Source organism: Neurospora crassa, linkage group IV (assembly GCF_000182925.2).
Source record: "Neurospora crassa OR74A linkage group IV, whole genome shotgun sequence".
Taxonomy (NCBI): domain Eukaryota; kingdom Fungi; phylum Ascomycota; class Sordariomycetes; order Sordariales; family Sordariaceae; genus Neurospora; species Neurospora crassa.
In genome coordinates this window covers 3,978,508-3,995,841 of record NC_026504.1, presented here as the reverse complement: position 1 = coordinate 3,995,841, position 17,334 = coordinate 3,978,508, and the positions used below count along the sequence as shown (strand labels likewise).

At 50.6% G+C, this 17,334-nt stretch overlaps 5 protein-coding genes and 2 non-coding genes across 8 annotated transcripts; 4 read left to right on the top strand and 3 right to left on the bottom strand.

Moving 5' to 3' along the window:
• Positions 1 to 2,209: 2,209 nt before the first annotated feature.
• Positions 2,210 to 4,936, bottom strand: NCU08040. 2 transcript variants are annotated; one of them, XM_011395990.1, is made up of 5 exons: positions 4,650 to 4,936; positions 4,409 to 4,578; positions 3,769 to 4,338; positions 3,368 to 3,701; positions 2,210 to 3,231 (listed from the first exon to the last, which is right to left on the bottom strand). In XM_011395990.1, the coding sequence occupies exons 1-5, from the start codon at positions 4,840 to 4,842 to the stop codon at positions 2,855 to 2,857; spliced, it is 1,644 nt and encodes a 547-aa protein (XP_011394292.1). In that variant the 5' UTR covers positions 4,843 to 4,936; the 3' UTR covers positions 2,210 to 2,854. The 2 variants fall into 2 exon arrangements, with proteins under 2 accessions (XP_011394292.1, XP_011394291.1); XM_011395989.1 differs by having other exon boundaries at positions 2,215 to 3,231; positions 3,769 to 4,341.
• Positions 4,937 to 5,828: 892 nt separating this feature from the next.
• On the top strand, positions 5,829 to 7,532 carry NCU08039 (hypothetical protein). Its single transcript, XM_957616.2, has 6 exons — positions 5,829 to 5,978; positions 6,040 to 6,267; positions 6,344 to 6,465; positions 6,527 to 6,850; positions 6,905 to 7,171; positions 7,244 to 7,532. The coding sequence occupies exons 1-6, from the start codon at positions 5,902 to 5,904 to the stop codon at positions 7,303 to 7,305; spliced, it is 1,080 nt and encodes a 359-aa protein (XP_962709.2). The 5' UTR covers positions 5,829 to 5,901; the 3' UTR covers positions 7,306 to 7,532.
• A 275-nt stretch (positions 7,533 to 7,807) lies between these two features.
• Positions 7,808 to 7,892, top strand: NCU15179. Its single transcript has one exon. It is a non-coding gene; the product is annotated as a tRNA-Gln (tRNA).
• An 11-nt stretch (positions 7,893 to 7,903) lies between these two features.
• On the top strand, positions 7,904 to 11,523 carry NCU08038 (CAS1). Its single transcript, XM_957615.2, has 3 exons — positions 7,904 to 9,038; positions 9,142 to 10,937; positions 10,997 to 11,523. The coding sequence occupies exons 2-3, from the start codon at positions 10,491 to 10,493 to the stop codon at positions 11,309 to 11,311; spliced, it is 762 nt and encodes a 253-aa protein (XP_962708.1). The 5' UTR covers positions 7,904 to 9,038; positions 9,142 to 10,490; the 3' UTR covers positions 11,312 to 11,523.
• On the bottom strand, positions 8,082 to 8,731 carry NCU14100. The gene is made up of 2 exons (XR_897894.1): positions 8,603 to 8,731; positions 8,082 to 8,524 (listed from the first exon to the last, which is right to left on the bottom strand). It is a non-coding gene; the product is annotated as a ncrg160 (non-coding RNA).
• Positions 11,524 to 12,497: 974 nt separating the features above from the next.
• Positions 12,498 to 13,920, top strand: NCU08037 (hypothetical protein). The gene is made up of 3 exons (XM_957614.3): positions 12,498 to 12,871; positions 12,940 to 13,134; positions 13,298 to 13,920. The coding sequence occupies exons 1-3, from the start codon at positions 12,865 to 12,867 to the stop codon at positions 13,444 to 13,446; spliced, it is 351 nt and encodes a 116-aa protein (XP_962707.1). The 5' UTR covers positions 12,498 to 12,864; the 3' UTR covers positions 13,447 to 13,920.
• NCU08036 (pre-mRNA-splicing factor syf-1) lies at positions 13,679 to 17,261 on the bottom strand. Its single transcript, XM_957613.2, has 3 exons — positions 16,905 to 17,261; positions 16,656 to 16,826; positions 13,679 to 16,600 (listed from the first exon to the last, which is right to left on the bottom strand). The coding sequence occupies exons 1-3, from the start codon at positions 16,953 to 16,955 to the stop codon at positions 14,333 to 14,335; spliced, it is 2,490 nt and encodes an 829-aa protein (XP_962706.1). The 5' UTR covers positions 16,956 to 17,261; the 3' UTR covers positions 13,679 to 14,332.
• Positions 17,262 to 17,334: the final 73 nt, after the last annotated feature.

Sequence of the window (17,334 nt, the reverse complement as noted above, 5' to 3'; positions counted from 1 at the left end):
GCCCAGTGTACATCCACATGCCCTGAGCTAGTGTAGTGTACCTAGGTTGGCGAATCAGAAGGTGCTTCTGGAAGCTCGCCCAGCTTTCCTTACTGCCAAGCTGCCTTGCCGTCCTCCTGTCTCACATGTGTGGAATAGGTAAGTGGGAAACAAACACACTCCTACACTACTATCGCTCCCGTTCATTTCAGGATCAGAGGTCCTCTATCAGTTGAAACAGCAACGCTGAGTGAATATTCCTTCGTGTTGCAAGTCGGCGTGTTTCAAGCTTTTGTGATTCCTCAGCCGCCGGCTAGGTCCGCTACCGCATCCCTCGTCCGCCGGGCGATCTGATGACATCCATCAAGCCCGCCCGCTCGGGGTGGATTGTAGGGACGTTGACAGGCCAGGTCAGGTCACTTCCTCGACAGACTTCCATACTGCATTGCCTAGGTTCTTACCTTCACGTTGTTAGTTATCCTACAATGGGCTCGTACCGGTCCGATATAGGACTAGTGTGGTATGGTTTCTGTATGGGGCTCTCCATGTTCCTTTACCTTGGAGTGTTGGCTCGAAAACGGAAAGAAATGCACGGATATCATCCAGTTCACAGCTTACACCACGGTGTACCTTGATGAACAACACCCATCATTCACACGCAACCACTTGTACACTCTATTATTGTAAGGGGTACGTATCGGAACAAAACTGTCAGAGTTCCGTGAGGGCTGTTTAGCATTGCAACGGTGATCCGCAAATATCGGGCGCCCAGCCCGACGATTCGCCGGCGTGTATCTCTGTACCTGATTCTTGAAGATGCATTGGAACACCTCGGAGCTCATCGCAACCACTGTTCGTTAGCGCGGGACTTGACTACCCACTCTGCAAACGATTCCATTAAGTTTCATGCAAGAAATCAGTATCAACCAAATGCATCTCGGCCATTTTTTTACACACACTCTGTCCCATCTTCCATGTCGAATCTCGTCATCGTGTTCGTTTTCTGTGTACTTGTTCAGACCCCTGTCACTACAAATAAACAAACCATGGGCTGAACTACCATGCATATGTTCCTACATCATGCCAAACATTTTAAACCTGACAATGGTGAAATTTTGGTTGTTCTACCGGAATTCTATGAGCTGCTGAGGTCCTTAATCCGACCAAACATGATGCTCCTTCCGAGTGAGAGGATCATGTCATGTCGTAGACCATCTCAGAAGAATCACCTATATCTCACCTCACCGTGCCTGTGTGTGATGAGATAGTGGAAAACAAAGCAAAAGAGCCTCACATCAAACGTTGCCACATGGCAACATATGAGATTGCACTAGCACAAAGTGAGCCTTGTGCGAGATGGTCCCTCCCACATACCTCCCCGGGTCCAAAAGCAAAAAAAAAAAAAAAAAAAAAAAAAAAAAAAAAAAAAAATTGAGAACAAATGAGAAAGTAGAATTTGGATCACAGCTACACTACATGTACAGAAAGAAATAGAACTTTCAGAGAACTCTCACCTTCACAGAATTAAAAATCATTCATTCTCACCTACACAAAGCAGTCTTCTCGTTATTTGCCCAGCACACCGCAAGATCCAAAGGTATAAGGTGTGTGCTTTTTGTAGCCTTGACCTTATGCACCTTACGATGCCAATGAGACTGTGAGGTGGCATTGAGCGCGTTCGGGGGAGCATGACCCGCGGTCCGAAGCGCGAAATAGGCAGCCTCCATTCGTCCATGTAGTATATCGTCCATCCATCCAGGCCAAAATCTGCATGCTACCGTGCCTGAAAATAGTTTCTGATGATAGATGATGGATGCTGATGACTTCATGTCGGAAACAGGGAAAATTTTTAAGAAGAAGAAAACATGTTGATCATGATCAAGGGAAGGGGGGCATCTTGCAGACAAGGGCTCGAAAGGGCATCCTACCTATCCTAGGAACTCCCAATATTCATTGCCAACCATGTATTTGCATCATATCCAAAGACTTCTGTGTGAACGGCCTTGGGCATGACCTCATAGAATGACACACAAGAACCGGATAACAATATGGTAAAGCACAGAAAGACACAGATTCACCGAGACATGCCACGGTAGATGAAGACAGGGTCAAAAACGCCCGCAAAGAACCACATCAAGCCTTGATTAGACTTTGACCCAACAATGACACAAAAGTCATTTAACAGGTGCGTTCGACATTCCATCCCCTTTCATGTAGAAATGTAGGTACGTTATAGCCCAAAGCTTTTTTCGCCTGTTCTGTTTCCTATTTCTCATTTTCCTATCTGTCTGCCTTTCTAGTCTGTCTACTTGTTGAACGCTACTTTCGAACTTTGCTTTTTTGGATTCCCTGACCATTATCCTGGTACCAACGCGCCATCATCTTCGAGTCGAGACTCGAGATCCCTATTGCCTTGCCAAGCACACCCCCAGCCAGCTTCTAAGTCCCCGGCAGCGCGTGTTAGCCTTGCTTCGTCAACGCTCGTCTATTCCATAAATGTCACTGATCATGTCCTGATTGTCTATTTTCGCCTCCTTTTAATGAGTCAGCAAGCAAGCGCTGACTGCTACTGGCCAAGCGGGAAAAGGACTTGCATCCGCATCATGATTGTCGGCCTTCGTCGATGCTTCCATCAAGACAAGCGGATCAGGGATCGGAACCGGGCCTGGGCCCCAGCTGAATCCAGAACCAATTCAAGTTTTCTGTTGATCTCCACCCACCCACCCATCCATTTCTAATTTCTTCTGGTCGCCGCCTTCGACACTGCCTCCCCCCCCCCCCCCTCCTTCCTTCTTGTTTTCGAACTGAGAGGCGTATTGCTTGGCCACAGTCCCTTCTCATTTCCACACTTGCCTCAACCCCTCTTCCTCCTCTCTCACACATGGAAGACCTGAGTTCGGCTCCTGATCCCGTCGAACACGCACGTGTTGTCGATGGGAATGTACTGCTTAGTGATGATCTTAATCATCTCCTGAGCCACCATACCACCCGTGAGTGCGGAGATGTTGTGTAGCTCGCCGTATTCGGCTCGGGCAAGATCCTCTGCAACATTCCCCAGCTTCTCGTTGAGGTCGCCATACTCCTCGCTTGATAGGTTGTCGGAGAGCAAGCTCGTGACGGCTTCGACAATCTGCGTCTTGTCGGATGATGCGTTGCCACAATGCGCCAGACCCCTCAGAGCCAGGTAAATGGGGAACAGCGACATGGGCTGTAATGTCATTTCCGCGACTTGGTCGTTGGCCATTTCTTGTCCTGTTACAACAATTCAGTATATCAATCTGGTACCCCATCTTCTTCCCGGGACTAGGAGCTCATGATGAAGTCCGCGGTTGCAGTGAGGATACAAGGGGATTCCACCCATTACCAAAAAGAGGCGAGATGAACTTACGAAGAACCTGTTGAAGCCGCTCTTTACTACCAAGAGGGGCAGTGTCTCCTCCACCCTCTACATTGATCAGCTTGACGAATGCTGCGTTCTTGCAGAAAAGGTCCACTTCGGCAGGATCCACCTCTCGTCCCGTTCCCGCAATCGCTCGTGCCGTCTGCAGGACTTCGGCCGCGTCCTTACGAGCCTTGGCCTTGTAGATGTTCTGGAGTTGGACGTAGACCTTGGACTGGGCCTTCATGTCCGGAACATTGCCCGGAAGGGGCAGAGAACCGTGTTTAGTATAGAAAGCCTTGACCGCGTCCGCGATGATCCAGAATGTTGACCTTTCCTGAATCTATAAGCATCGGGTCAGCAGACATGGTCTTTTCCAAGGAAAAACCTGCGGGAACGTCGCAACGTACAGGGTCCTTGTGCTCGTACTCAAACACCTCCTTTAGCCCGGATGGTAGAGAAAAGGGGGCGACCGTTTTGAGCACAGCAGCAGCAGCCTCGTCGAAGTTCTCTTCGCCACCCTCGGGGTTGTCTGTCCTTGCAGCGTCCCGAACTAGCTGCCTGAACTCCGTCTTCTCCTTGTAGGTTGAGGGGTAGGTGCCATTGTGCGTTGCCTTCCACTTATCCAAGTAATGAAGCAATATTGCCACGTATGGCAGGTGGCCGTGTTCGAAATTGTCTAAGCTGTCGATATCCTTGGTCATAGTGTTGGCAAATTCGACCAGCTCAGGCCATGGGCTGAGGAGTCGGAGGTCTGTTGTTGCCGTCTCGTCCGGGTGTGTGTCGACTATTGGAAATGTTCCCGGAAGTCTGATAGTAAAATACGAATAGAAGCCAGTCGAGTGAATGGCTATTAGTGGTGTCTTGTGTTCTTTGCTGTATTGTTCGAGGGTCTCCAACTCGACATGGTTGATAGGATATGTGTACATGATGGCGGTAAATAAGGGGGATTGTTTAAGTAGTGACCCCAGTGAGTCGTTCTGCTTCCGTCAAGTTAGCAGTGAGCTTCGCAGCAGAGTTGGGCCATGCCCTCTTGGATCCTTTCTTTACCTTGGTCTTGGGTGACCAATCTCCATCCACTTCCGGGTTCAACTCCCCCAGCAGACTTGCCAGACATTGTGCTCGGGGTTTTCCATAACAACTGTCGTCCAAAAAAAAGTTGACACCCAGATCGGCCTCATCCACCAGCGCATTGTCGTGGATCACGAACCGCCCGATACCTGTAGTGTTCGTATCAGCATCGTGAAGTTCTGTTCCTCTGATCGTGGCGAAATTGGGAACAGCGAAGTACCTGGCAATATAAGGTTCTTGAGAGTTTCGACACCCACTGTACCGGCGCCAGAGTTCACAAGCAGGATGTTGGCCGACTCAAGGGCGGCCTGACCACTCGCTGCCCATAGGCGCAACTGGCGATCATATTTGCGTTCTTTATCCGAAGGACCCTGCAGAATGGGCGGCGTCTGGTCCATTACAATCTCAGTCATTTTGGATTATAACTTTCTCCAGCTAATGGTACAGCTGGCGTGACCGAGGAAGAGCTGTCGGTTACGTAGGTCGTGATTATGAGGTCCGTCGCGAAGCGGTGGGGTTTGAGAGCCTCTAGTGGATCACCACCTTGCTGACAGTGGGTTGGAACAGCTGCAGCACCGCCACGAGGAGGCGTCCGGGGAGCTACTGTGCAGCTACAGTACGCGTGGCGTATGTGGCTGGTGAGGGGACCTTGATGGCTGCCAAGGAAGGTTGCCAGGGGTTGCGCATGCCGAGGTCGGTTGCATTTTGTTGAGTGACGTCGATGAACCACTTCGCGATACTTGGAGAGGTCGGGTAGGTTCATAGGTAAGCAGCACTACCAAGTATCGATACCATCAACGATGAGATACAGAGCGGTAATTTGTGGTGCTTTTTGAATCTAGCTCTTGAACCAGCGACTACGTGTGCAATTTCCTCCACGTTCCGGTCCTTTTCGTAGTCGGCTCATGCTGCAAGTGCAACCAAGCCCGGTCTCCAACTGACATGCTCGAAAATTCAAAACAAATGAGATCCATCTGGACACGGACTTACAGCAAATCACCTTGCTGTTTATCACCAAGCCTAAAACCTCAATCAGTCTCGTGAAATGCGTTCATGCAAAGTGGGCTGAAATGGTTTCTTCCAACTGACGTCTAGGTACCTGCCTCTAGACTAAGATATCTTAATTCGGGTTGGTCTTAATCGGTACTGGGTACTTTGATGAAGCTGCCCGTCCTATCTGTGATCACGGCTCGCTCCTTCTCATAAAGGAACACTTGGCAGGTGGTATGAGCAAGCGCTTGATGGTACAAATGGAAGGCGCGTTACAGATGCCATCACCCAGAAGTCACGCTCGAGCATTTTCCCCCCTCGATTTTGTTGCAACTCCTCGACAAAGGTTATCATGATCCGTTACTCTTCTTCCGGCTTTCATTTCTTCGTCCTAGAGTTCCTGCTGACAAGTGAATTCAGTTCCCTTCTCGCTCTTTCACTTCCAACTCCACCCCTCACGATTCTGGAGTAGCTGGAAAGCGATGGAGCAAGACCTGGCTTGCAATGTTAACAAATGCGGCGCCCAGTTGACGGGTCAAGCCCTGGTGACCGCATGCAGGTCGGTTGGCAATTCATGAATACTACTATCATTCCAGTCCAGTCAACTGACAATCTCCTAGCCATGCAATATGTATGGACTGCGCAAGTCGCCACGGCTTCACTAGCCAAGGGCCCTATACCTGCCCTGTTTGTCGTCAGCCCTTGAATGAGAGTGAGACAGGTAGACAGCTTCTTCGTCCATCAGAAGAGTGGAAGTCCGTCATTTTGTGTGGTCTAAGTCCTACGGTGGTCATGGAATGCGCAGGAAGAGCCCTCAGTTTTTGGTCCTATCAGATGACAAACCAAATGTCGGTCTCGAGACCTTTCCTCTTGCTTCTCATTCAATTGTTCTAGGGGTTTCCAATGCTGACATTCAGATGCTAGCCTACGTCAGTCTCAGATGAACCGAAATCTACAACTTCATTGCGTCTCACTCGAGCGTGAAGTTGAGAGCGTGTGGAATCAAGGGAACACCAGGATATCCACCTTGACGGCCAAGATCAAAGGTATATTCAGGCTTTCGATCTCTTGGGCATCTTGTCCACAACGGGCTCACATTTCTGTCAGATATGGAACTTGAAGAGCAAGGGCTCCGTCGAAAATGTGAAGATCTTCGCCGCACACTCACTGAAAAGAGCAAGAAGTTGGAGCAGGCTCAGGAGCTCTACAACAAACTGAAACAAAAGGTATTGCTAAGCCAACCTGCCAACGATCCGGCTGATGTCATGAGCTCGAGGTTAGGCTCAAATACGGATCGGTATGACCTCCAGGGGCAAAACTCTGGTGGGATCGGACCGACAACCAACTACTTCCCCGATGACTCGAGGTCGTTAAGAAGACATTCTGGTTCAGGAAGTGTGGACAATTGGAACAAACCAATGGATACCCAATGTAAATCTTCACTCTTACTCTGCTACACTGATAATAAGACTCACCTTTCTGCAGTTCTTGTGCCTGGAACACCAGCTAGCCACATGTCAATAGGCGAGCCCGGCTCTCGTTTCTCGTCGATGCGAGATACTCTCAGTAACACGCTGCCGGCAATTCCTCGCTCTGGTCGTTATACCGAGTCTAGTAGAGCGAACAACCATGCAACGGCAAGTAACATTGGGCGAACAACGTCGGCATCACTCACCTCTACTGAACTGAGAGGCAGTCGGCGCCATGATGAGTCGGTTGTCCCCAGGACATCTACAATACGAAGAGTAGGAGGTGTGTGATCTTGACAATACGGTCGCTCCAACTCTTCAGGTATACATTCTAACTGTTCGAATCACTGTTCAGACCCGATACTCAGGACCAGCTCCCATTCCTTTGACTCACTCCGCAGTTTTATTGATCAGTAATCCAGTTGAGGACAACCACAAACTGTTCGTTGTTATTAGATCAGGATGGAGCACTACCCTGCCACACCTCCTGTATTATATAGTGTAAATGGTTGACATGTCGTGTAAAGTTCAGACTAAAACCCGGGTGGATCTGGAGATGCCAGCGAAACCGGGTTGAGAAAAGATGGAAAGTTAGCATAATTCATAGAAATACTTGAAAATACAATACTTACCTAAGGAACGAGGTTGCTATCGAACATCATTTGTATTCAGTCCAGCTTCATTCTCTCCGATGCACTAACGCAATAAGGCGTCAAAACAGCGACCATGACTTCATTTACTGGTTTCCTGATCGTTTCTTTGGTATGTATAGCAAAAGTCATGGAACATTTGATCAAATGATTCATATGTACTTTGATGGTTACGTCGAGAAGCGGACGGTGTGTTGGGGCAGCTGTCTGACAGGAATTGATCAGGGTATATAGCTACTTACCTGTAAACCAAAAGACAACAAGTTAAAGGTTGTGTAGTGTAGTGGTTATCACTCTGGATTTTGAAAACATCAAAACTTTCCAGTAACCCCGGTTCGAACCCGGGCACGACCTCAACTTTTTGCATTTTTTTCTTATCTAAATTCCATGAAACTGCCTTCACCGTGATCGTATTTCTTCTGCTTCCCTTTTTCTTACCCCTATTATCGTTTGGTCGCGCTTTCTTGGTTTGTCTTTCTGGAATGGCGACCACCATGCAACGGAAGGATGAGTGCAGTACTGATTGCCACACAAGCCCCAATTGCAGGAAGCACTTTCTGTTTGATTCAAACGCTACGCCACAATCCAATGCTTTTCCTTTCGGCATTTCGGACGGATTGATTTATCCCATCAACAATCCCACAAATGCGACTGGTCCATCAAAATCCCCCCCTCTGCTTCAACTTGCATCTGACGCTCCTGATTCCATATCTATCTGGTCTTCGGTAACCGGCTTGCACAGACAAAAGCCCGAAACAGGGTGGGGAGGATCAACGACTAGGCCAGGGGGTCGACCAGCCCGCTCAGGGGTAGAACGAACGGAGCGTCCCATTTCGCGTTTCACGCGATCGCCCATATCATAACATCTTTCCGAAAGTCTGGATTTGACGCCATTGCTGAAGCACTCACGGACTCAAGAAGCTCGCAAGCGCGATGTGAGTTCGGGTATGGCGGCATCGGAACTTGTTGAAGCCGCGAGGCTGAGGCTGGACGAACAATAGGCGATGATTGAGGAGAAGGTCAGTCGGAAGGACCCGGCCAATCTAGGAAATCTATCTACGTACTGCACAATAGGCGGGACTGCTTGGCAGAGACGAGAGAGTGACCCACAGCGGCTGGACAGGCAAGAGTGTCAACAGAGCCTCAGTGATTGCGATAGGTCCGGCAGTGAGGTGGTGTTGATAGGGCGATTGATGCACTCCGATCGATGGTATGCAAGGCATGGAGATCAAACTTGTTGATGGTGAGCAGCCCCGAGATGTTTGGGACTCCTGAAAATAGCAGATCCCGAGGCTCTCGACATCGTCAAACCTTCAAGTCTTGGCTGGTCGTGCACTCGCAACACGAGCCCAAAATGGGCATCCCGCCTTGCCTAAGTGAGACGACCATCTGCGTCACGAGACTCCTGCTTGCCACTTCGAGTTTACGCTACCTCCAGAACTCCTCCGCGAGACGAGGCTAGGAGGGAGTCCCGTTGACGCAAGTTTATTGCGCGCAATTGTGAGTCTTTGACCGCTGAACGAGTTGAGGCTCAATTCCTTCTCTTCGCCCTCCATCCCGCATCCGTTTCTCTTGTAACACAACGATCTGATACTTCGCTTAGGAAGATCTTAAGCCAAGACGCCAGCCACTATTTCCCCAACATACATCGTCGTATCCATCCTTTGATGGATCATACACGGTTCACGGCCCAAATCTAGCCCGGCTTGGCTTGACATGGTCTTTTGCGGCACGAAAACGCTTGTTTGGGTCGACACTTTGCTTGGTGGCTCAGTACTACCCGTTCAATGCGACCCCTGGTGCCGACAATGATGCGCCAGGAAGCGCATTCGGCAAGTCAAATCGATCAAAGCGGATCTATCGAAGTCGTTGCCAAAAACAAGGGAAAGGGCAAATGTCACGTCTCTGAACTGGAAGTTTCTACAGAACGGCCTGTCCAAGTGAAGGTGAAACATACCTATATTTGAATCGGTCAGGTTTTCCCTATCTCGTGTCTGATCTGAGGATTTACGGCATAGAAGATGGAGAATGGTGGCTTTACCAGTTTTCGGTCCAAGAGGTTCTTCAACAAATTCGGACGGACAGCGTGATCAGAATAAACCAACGACTTTGGTTGCATTGCCCAAAAGAACCTCGAAGGATGTAACCGATGTTGAGTGGCATCGGAATTAGCATTGGTCATAAGAGGTTACCCAAGCCAAGCGGCATTAACACAAGCGAATCCGCCGATGCCTCGATGATACACACATCCCAAATACCGCAGGCGATGACACCGACTATCATCAATAATTATTTACCCGCAGAAATCATTATGTGTTGCAAGATTGGCAGCTTGGAAGCTCTTCCCTGTCAGTTACGATCATGTTGTTCGTTCGCAAGAAGTGCCGGAAGTGGAAGTCCGACCCCAGATAGCATCTCCTGCCACCCATTTTCCCCAACATCGATCTCCCGCAATCCGATCCGATAACAATTTGCAGGCACTATTGTAGTCTCAAACGCCATGTTTCGTGCGAGAAATCAAGCGCCGAGCTACAGAGGACCCTGCGCAAGATCAGACATTGAAACTCGAAAGTCGGCCCCTTACGACCAGGGTGAGAAACGCCGGGGGACGGCAGTGCATTGTAAACACCACATGGCACCCTCGACGACGGCATCGGTTTCACGCAAGAAAAATGTATAAAAACCGGCCTTGACTTCCTCTCTGCTGGATTTAGCTTTTGGCATCATCAGCATCATCAGCATCAGCATCATCAACACTTCAGCAGGCAGGTCCAGCCCTCTCAGTCACACTCCGGCTTTCTCTCCAATCTTCCTTTCTCAACACTCTTAATCCTCTCTCCTGCCGGTTCAGGTCATATATATTCACGACTTCTTTTGTGCTGTGCACCCGTCAGTTTTGACTTTTCCAACACATAATCGACAATAGACAACCTTCAAGACACCGCAGACAACATGGCATCTCTCAAGTCCATTCTCATGAGCTTCTTCGCTCTTGCTCCCCTGGTCGCCGGTCACGGCGCTATCATCGCCGCAACAGGCGACGCCGGTGGTGCCGGTATGGCCCTGGGCATTGACCCCAGCACTCCCCGTACCGGATCGAAACGCAACCCCTTCCAGGTGGACACCACTCGATTCCGTGGTCAGGCGGCCAAGACGGTCGGCCAGACGATCCAAGGTGGCGCCAACAAGGTTGAGGAGGGCACCCAAGCCATCATGGCCGCTACCAAGGATTCGCTGCCCCAGGTGACGGCCGGTGGTACGGTCAAGATGACGCTTCACCAGATCAACCAGGACGGAGCTGGACCCTATTCTTGCATGATCAACTCGGATGGGCAGGCGACGGAGTGGACTGCGATTAAGGTCGCGACGAATGTCCCGGGTGTATTCGGTCTCTCTAGGGTGAGTCTCTATCCGCCACCACTTGGATGATAAGGCGATTGACTGACAACCCTCAACAGACTACCACGACTGACTTTCCTTTGGTCGCTTCCATCCCTGCCGACCAAAAGTGCACCGGGACCGTCGCTGGTCAGAACAACGTGTGCTTGGTGCGGTGCCAGAACCCTATCGCCTTCGGTGGTGTCGTGCCCGTCCAGATGGCCGGCGGTGCTGGTGCTGGAACTGGTGGTGGCAACACCGACACCACTACTCCCGTCACCAACGCGACCAGCGCTACCAAGGCTAGCAAGCGCCCCCTTGCCAGGAGGTACTTTGCCAAGCGTTCCGACATTGAGAAGGATTCCGTGGAGGATGTGGAGCAGTGGCAGCACTAGAAGGGCACTGCTTTCTCAGGTAGTGTTCTTGACGATGCTACGACGGGTATGAGCGAGAAGACAATGGGCTGGAAAGTGAAGTGAGTAATTACAAGCTGGGATGTCAATATAATGGAGTGCAGGATATTATTAGGAAGTAGGGATAGAGAGGCGGGAAAGCCGAGTGTGACTAGAATAGAGACAGACCGTTGAACGGTTGGCGTGTAAACTTCACGAAGCCCATGATATTGTGCTTGTCAACATGTGAACCGCCAAGATATCTTCACCTTGAACTTTTGTCAACAAGGAGAAACGGCTCGTGTGCTCAAACACAGACAGAGTAACTAACTAGGTCGAGAGGATATCGACGCAGCGCCTGGGCCTCTTTCGTTACTTCGACCGCGCTCGAGCCGTTGGGGCGTCTGTCAGAAGACCAGGAGTCCGCCGCGATCTGGGCACAAAGATGGACGAGCTTGGACTTCACACGGTTCGGGACGTTTGTTGGCTGGCCTGGGTGGGTGTGTGTTTATGCTCCTCTTTCTCCTTCCCCGCATGACGTCAAACAGGTAGCGTTGGGGGCCTCGAATATGATGAATGAGTGGCGATCGGACTGCCGCTTTTGGGCTGCTTTGAGCTTATTCTAACCACCTTTACTGCGGAGGCAACGATCGAGATTGGACTGGCACGGCTGGGCGATACTGCAGTGGAAAATGGGGCTGCTATGTATCGATATGTTTCTGGCCACACAGAGACGGTGGTCAAGGTGGACGACGATCGGCATGAACAACCCCAAGTGAGTGCTACTCGGACGGGCGACTGCAGCAAGATGGATGGATGCGTCAAGATTGAACGTACCGCTCAAGATCGTCAGGGCTGTCAAGTTCTGTTTGTTTCGAGGGAAAGAAGAGAGGGGGAGGATATCACTGGTCCGCGGATTGGGAATGATTGACGCTCTCCGTCACTTACACACCACCGGGCCAATCACATTGCCCGGATATAGACTGGGATGCCTACACTACTCATATCAACGGACACGAATGGAGCGGTAGGAGGAGGAAAGAGCAACAGACAATGACAGGGGAAAGCCATCTTTCCACCCTTCAAGTCAGAGCACAGCACGGCCCCAGACCTTGTGCCTTCCCTTCCACTTGAGAACTACTGCACATCGATCACATTGGAAGGGTCAGGTGCCTTATTGCGTAGTTAGGCAGAGGAAAGGGTCCACGTACTGCCGGTTCCTTCGATTATTCCTTTTTACAATGTCAATCCTTCCAACATCATCACCGTCTTCTTCTCCGTCAAATATCCTGAAAACCCTTCACTCCGAGATACCCTACCAGCCATCCTATCAGCAGGACACCTCTATCTTATAACCTAGAGACTACTTACTTCAACTCGCTTGTCGACCAACTACTTACTCTTCACATCATTATCTCTCTCTGCCATTATCCATTTCGAATATTATAATCTCCACGTCCCATCTCCCGGACCCCTGATCTATTTGCTACCATACCAGCTATAACGTTTGTCGAACGTGGAGCCCATCAGAGATTCTCACCAAAGACTTCGACACCATGTCTGGTAGATGATATCATCTTGAGTTGCAGACAAGACCATACACTGACTGATGCGGTCTTGATACTTCACAGAACAACAGCAAAACAAAGCTCCCATCACCATCGACACCACCAGGGCAAACACCACCCACAGCGAACAACAGCAACAACAACCGGTACAACATCGCAACTCAGAAACAGCAACTCCCACATTTACCAACTTCAGTCCCGTCTCGGCTGATTCCTCTCCCATCTCTCCGGCAGACCGTCGGATGAGTGCCGAATGGGGTATGTTTTTTTTCTTCTTCTTCTTCTTCTTCTCTTTTTTTTTCTTTTTTCTTTTTTTTTTTTTCTTTTTTCTCGTCACTCCTTCATCCTCACCACCTTTGCTATTCATCTTTTAATTATCACCCAAGTCAGTAACGAATCTAATCGGTGTGGGTTGCAACAGATGCCTCCAAAGTGCCGCCAAGCCGCTTCCAGAAGCGCAAGGGATCCATCTACGCCGTGCCCAAGACACGGGACGGCCATGTTGACAATAACTACCCCACTGCCTTCCATCAGAAACACATGGAAAAGGGATATCAGAATGTAAAGTAAGCGAGCGACGTGAGTGGATTGGGTTGGGTACACAACGGCGCGCGGAGGAAACAAGCGTATAAACATTGAAGGAGGATCTGCTACGATGATATCCGGTTGTCCATGAGGTTGAGCTGGGTTTTATTGACTGTGTGCGTGCTGGGATAGCTTGTTAATTGTATGGGGGATGCGTTATACGACATGGTTGGTTGTTATCTTGCTGATGGGCTGTATTATCACCATTTCCGATTGATGGCATTCGTTTTCTGATTTGAATCAGGAACTTCCCCTCACTAAGATATGAACCAAGATCTTCTTCACATGCAAAAGGTAGCAGATGTGCTGGTTGCTATCGGGAGTGTTTTACTTTCGAAACGCACAGATGTAACCACCCAGGCCTGCTGTGTTGAGATTATTAAAGACGTGAAGAAACTGGGAAAGTTGCTCAGCTGTGCAAAGCTCGTCTTGCTGAACAATTATAGATTTGTTCTCGTCGATGTCCGCCCAAGCCCCAACCTTTATTCCCCCCTTTCCCTTATCAGCCTGTGTACAATCTAAAGCATTGGCAAGATCCACGAACCACCAACCGCTAAATAGTTCATGTGAAAACAAAAACAAAAGAGAAATTTCCCCAGCTCCTTGTCCTTCAACCCGCCCCGTACAATAAATGGAAGTGTCCGTGGTGATTTGTGTTTATGTAGTGGTAAATGTTTAAGGAACCGACCCTCTTCCCACTTAAGTGTTCCAGTCTATGTACAATAGAGGCCAATCTCGCCGTGAAAACCAGAAGAGACACAACGCAACGGCCCAACCCCAAGGGAAAAGAAAAGAAAAGACGAAAAAAAAGAGAAAGAATAAAAAACGAACAAATGAAAAGCTATTGACAAACAAAGAGAACCAATATAGATCATTCATCCATTTCATCAAGATCGATAGCATCCGGGTTATGAACCTCAACAGGCTGAACCGGCATGCTACCGCCCTTTGGTCCTTCCGAAGCCGCCACAAAGCCCACGGGCGCGCGCGCCTGTCTCTCCAACTGCGCCATCGCATCCGCAACCTCGGCGTCCATCTCTCCTCCTCCGTTTCCTGCTGCCTCCTCCTCCATCCTCTTCTGCTGACTCCTCGCCAGCGCCTGCGAAGCAATAAAGTTGACATCCGTGTTGTACTGCGCCTGCACGCTTCTCTTGATGCGGAGCATCTCCTTGTAAGTGTCCTCGTTGCCGTGTTGCACCTCGAACTGATCCCACTTGGTCCAGAAGCCCGGGTTGGTGCGCGGGTCGCAAAACTGCGAGGCGTGACCGTAGATGGCACGGGCGCGGTCGATCTCGCCCAGCCGCTTCTCCATGTCGGCGAACTTGAGGCACATGTCGCGGGCCTCGGCGTCGGGTAAGGCCGCAATGGCGCGCTCGTAGATGGGCCGCGTCGAGGGCAGACCGAAGTTGGATGCCGACTTGGTGATGTAGAAGTTGAACATGTCGGCCCGGTCCTCGTCGGCGACGGCGCGCGTGGCCCGCTCGTAGATGCGCATGGCGTGGCGCGCGAGGCCGCGCTCCTCCTCGAGGTTGCCATACATGAGATAGATGACCTTGGCGAATTTGGGTGGGCAATCCTCGACGGCTTGCTCAAAGAGATCGCGGAGGCGCTCGATACTGATCTTGCGGTCGACGGCTTTGGTGAGGTACAGGTTCCAGAGTTCGAAGGCCACGGGGTAGCTGAAGAGATCGAGACCGCGCTCGTAGATCTTAAACGACTCTTCAAAGTACTTGTGCTCCTCCAGCAGGTTGGCGTAGTTGACTACTGTTTGAGGAGTGGCGATGCGAAGCTCGAATATCCTCTCGTACACCTTGCGGGTCTCGTCCAACGAGCTGACACTTTCCACAAGGTCGACATAGAAACTCCACAACTTCCAGCTCTTGTGAACCCTTTGTTGTGGTGATAGGGTTTCGTCGAAATAGTCCACCGTGGATCTCTTGGGCGCCTGTACTGCCTTTGCCATGACTTTCATGGCCTCGTCGAAGCACTCGTTTCGAAGCTCCATCTCTGCCCACTCAATCCACATGTCTGCCAACTCTGCCACGGACTTGTAAGGAACCTTGACAGCCTTCTCCATGATTCTTCGGGCACTTGAAAGGTCTCCTCCGGCCTCGTAGAATTTGGCGTAATTGGTCCATAGCTGGTGGAGCGCACCCACTGCCTTCTTTGGTTGGATGGCTTCGATAGCATCAAGGTAAGTCTTGACAACTTCCTCCTTGTTGTCGCCCCATAGAGCCACACGCTTCTCCCATTCCGTAACATTGTTCGGGTTCTGCCTCAGTAGGACATCATTCAAGAGGAAGGGCCGGCGGTCCATTAGATGCTCGAACCGCATCATTCGGATATCCAAATCGAAATCAGCCACCTCGTCCACCTCTCCCTTCTCAGCCCGGGTCGATGCCATCTCCATCAGAGCGCTGATGATGGACTCCTCAAACTCCGTGTACGAATCGAAGACGAGGGTGAAGTCTCGAACGGTCATGACGGTTGTGATACCCTCCTCGAAAACGTCTCGTGCGCGTTCAAAGCTGCCTCGTCGAATCCAATAGGTCGCCAAGCCGCACCACAGCTTACCCCTCTGGTCGGCAAACCGCTCGATACCACTGCGGATGATCCGTTCGACATCGATTCCCGTCTCATGCCCCGTTTCCACCGCCGTCGCATGCTCGACCAACAAATCTACCATCTCGCTCCACAGTTCGTAGTGTCCCTTGCTGTTCTTGCTCGTAAACCGCGGGTTGTTGAGAATTTCGATGTATTTGTGCACGGCTTCCGTATATAGCCCCACTGCCACCAACAACTCGATGAAGTCCTCGGCATCCTCTGGGTGAACCTGCATGTACCTGCGCCAGATCTTGACCGCCGTCTCGCCTTCGGCCGAGTTGGCGAAGGGTCGATACAGAGCCCATATCCTATTGTGTTGCGTGATGGGGAGAGCGCGAAGGGCCCGATCGAAGGTGCGACGTGTGTGTGTCACGAGCGGCTGCTGCATCAGAAACTTGAGGTACATCTCCCATATCCTAGGCATCTTGTTGAGGAGAATGAGGGCCCGCTCAAAGAGGCTGTTGACCTTTTGGTACTCCGAGGCAAAGATGGCGGCATTGAGCTTCGAAACGTGCTTCGTCCTAAACCGGAGGTACTGGCGACCAAGTCAGTTGGCATGTTGGACTTTGGGGAAAGTTTCCAGTACTTACCATCTTCCAAAGCTTATAGGATCGAGGAAGTTGCACACAGGCGCGCTCCATGATATATGCCTGCTCCTGGACCGTCCCTTTCTGAAGCTTGTACTCGATATAGGCAAGCCATGGCTTCGTGCTGCCGGGGTTACGGACGATGTCTTGTTCGTAAGGAAAGTCCTCCTCGCTCTACCGGTACACAGGTCAGATCGTCAGTTTGTCTTTCTGTAGCAGAGACGACCGGACAAGAAGGGGAGCAACACATACGACCAAAGAGAGGTCTGGGCGACGGTCGGAGACGCGTGAAAGGATAGACATGGCGAAGGGGTGGTCCGCGTTGGACTGCAGAAAGAAGACCGGGAGTGGCGTCACTGGAGGAAGGAGTAAAATCGATGTTCAAGGATCAAGAGATCCCTAGAGGCATTCCTGCCGTTCTCCCACGATTTTGGGCCAGCCTCTCAACGAGATGCGAAGAATGGGGGGGACGACGACGGCGTTTCGTTTTCGCTGGCTGTTGTCGCTGTATTTTGTCCGTGATACTTTTTTTCCTGGGAGCCCGGCACGTCTCGAAGTTCAACCTTGTTCAGAAGTGGAAGTGGAAGTTCGCGAAAGCTCAGACCACCGTAGCCTTCCAGGGGCATTTACGGAGTTAGAGCGATCATTTGGCAGATGTCCCGCTAAACAAGAGCCAATTTCA

Excerpts from the sequence above, each read along its gene's own strand:
- NCU08040 (XM_011395989.1), bottom strand. The coding sequence starts at position 4,842 with ATGACTGAGATTGTAATGGACCAGACGCCGCCCATTCTGCAGGGTCCT. Across the intron at positions 4,579-4,649 it reads CAAGAACCTTATATTGCCAG|GTATCGGGCGGTTCGTGATC; the intron begins GTACTTCGCTGT and ends CGAACACTACAG. Across the intron at positions 3,232-3,367 it reads GCGGCTTCAACAGGTTCTTC|GACAAGAAATGGCCAACGAC; the intron begins GTAAGTTCATCT and ends TTGTTGTAACAG.
- NCU08039 (XM_957616.2), top strand. The coding sequence starts at position 5,902 with ATGGAGCAAGACCTGGCTTGCAATGTTAACAAATGCGGCGCCCAGTTG. Across the intron at positions 5,979-6,039 it reads GCCCTGGTGACCGCATGCAG|CCATGCAATATGTATGGACT; the intron begins GTCGGTTGGCAA and ends ACAATCTCCTAG. Across the intron at positions 6,268-6,343 it reads TATCAGATGACAAACCAAAT|CCTACGTCAGTCTCAGATGA; the intron begins GTCGGTCTCGAG and ends TTCAGATGCTAG.
- NCU08038 (XM_957615.2), top strand. The coding sequence starts at position 10,491 with ATGGCATCTCTCAAGTCCATTCTCATGAGCTTCTTCGCTCTTGCTCCC. Across the intron at positions 10,938-10,996 it reads GTGTATTCGGTCTCTCTAGG|ACTACCACGACTGACTTTCC; the intron begins GTGAGTCTCTAT and ends AACCCTCAACAG.
- NCU08037 (XM_957614.3), top strand. Across the intron at positions 13,135-13,297 it reads TCGGATGAGTGCCGAATGGG|ATGCCTCCAAAGTGCCGCCA; the intron begins GTATGTTTTTTT and ends GGGTTGCAACAG.
- NCU08036 (XM_957613.2), bottom strand. The coding sequence starts at position 16,955 with ATGTCTATCCTTTCACGCGTCTCCGACCGTCGCCCAGACCTCTCTTTG. Across the intron at positions 16,827-16,904 it reads GCCCAGACCTCTCTTTGGTC|AGCGAGGAGGACTTTCCTTA; the intron begins GTATGTGTTGCT and ends GTGTACCGGTAG. Across the intron at positions 16,601-16,655 it reads CCTATAAGCTTTGGAAGATG|TACCTCCGGTTTAGGACGAA; the intron begins GTAAGTACTGGA and ends CTTGGTCGCCAG.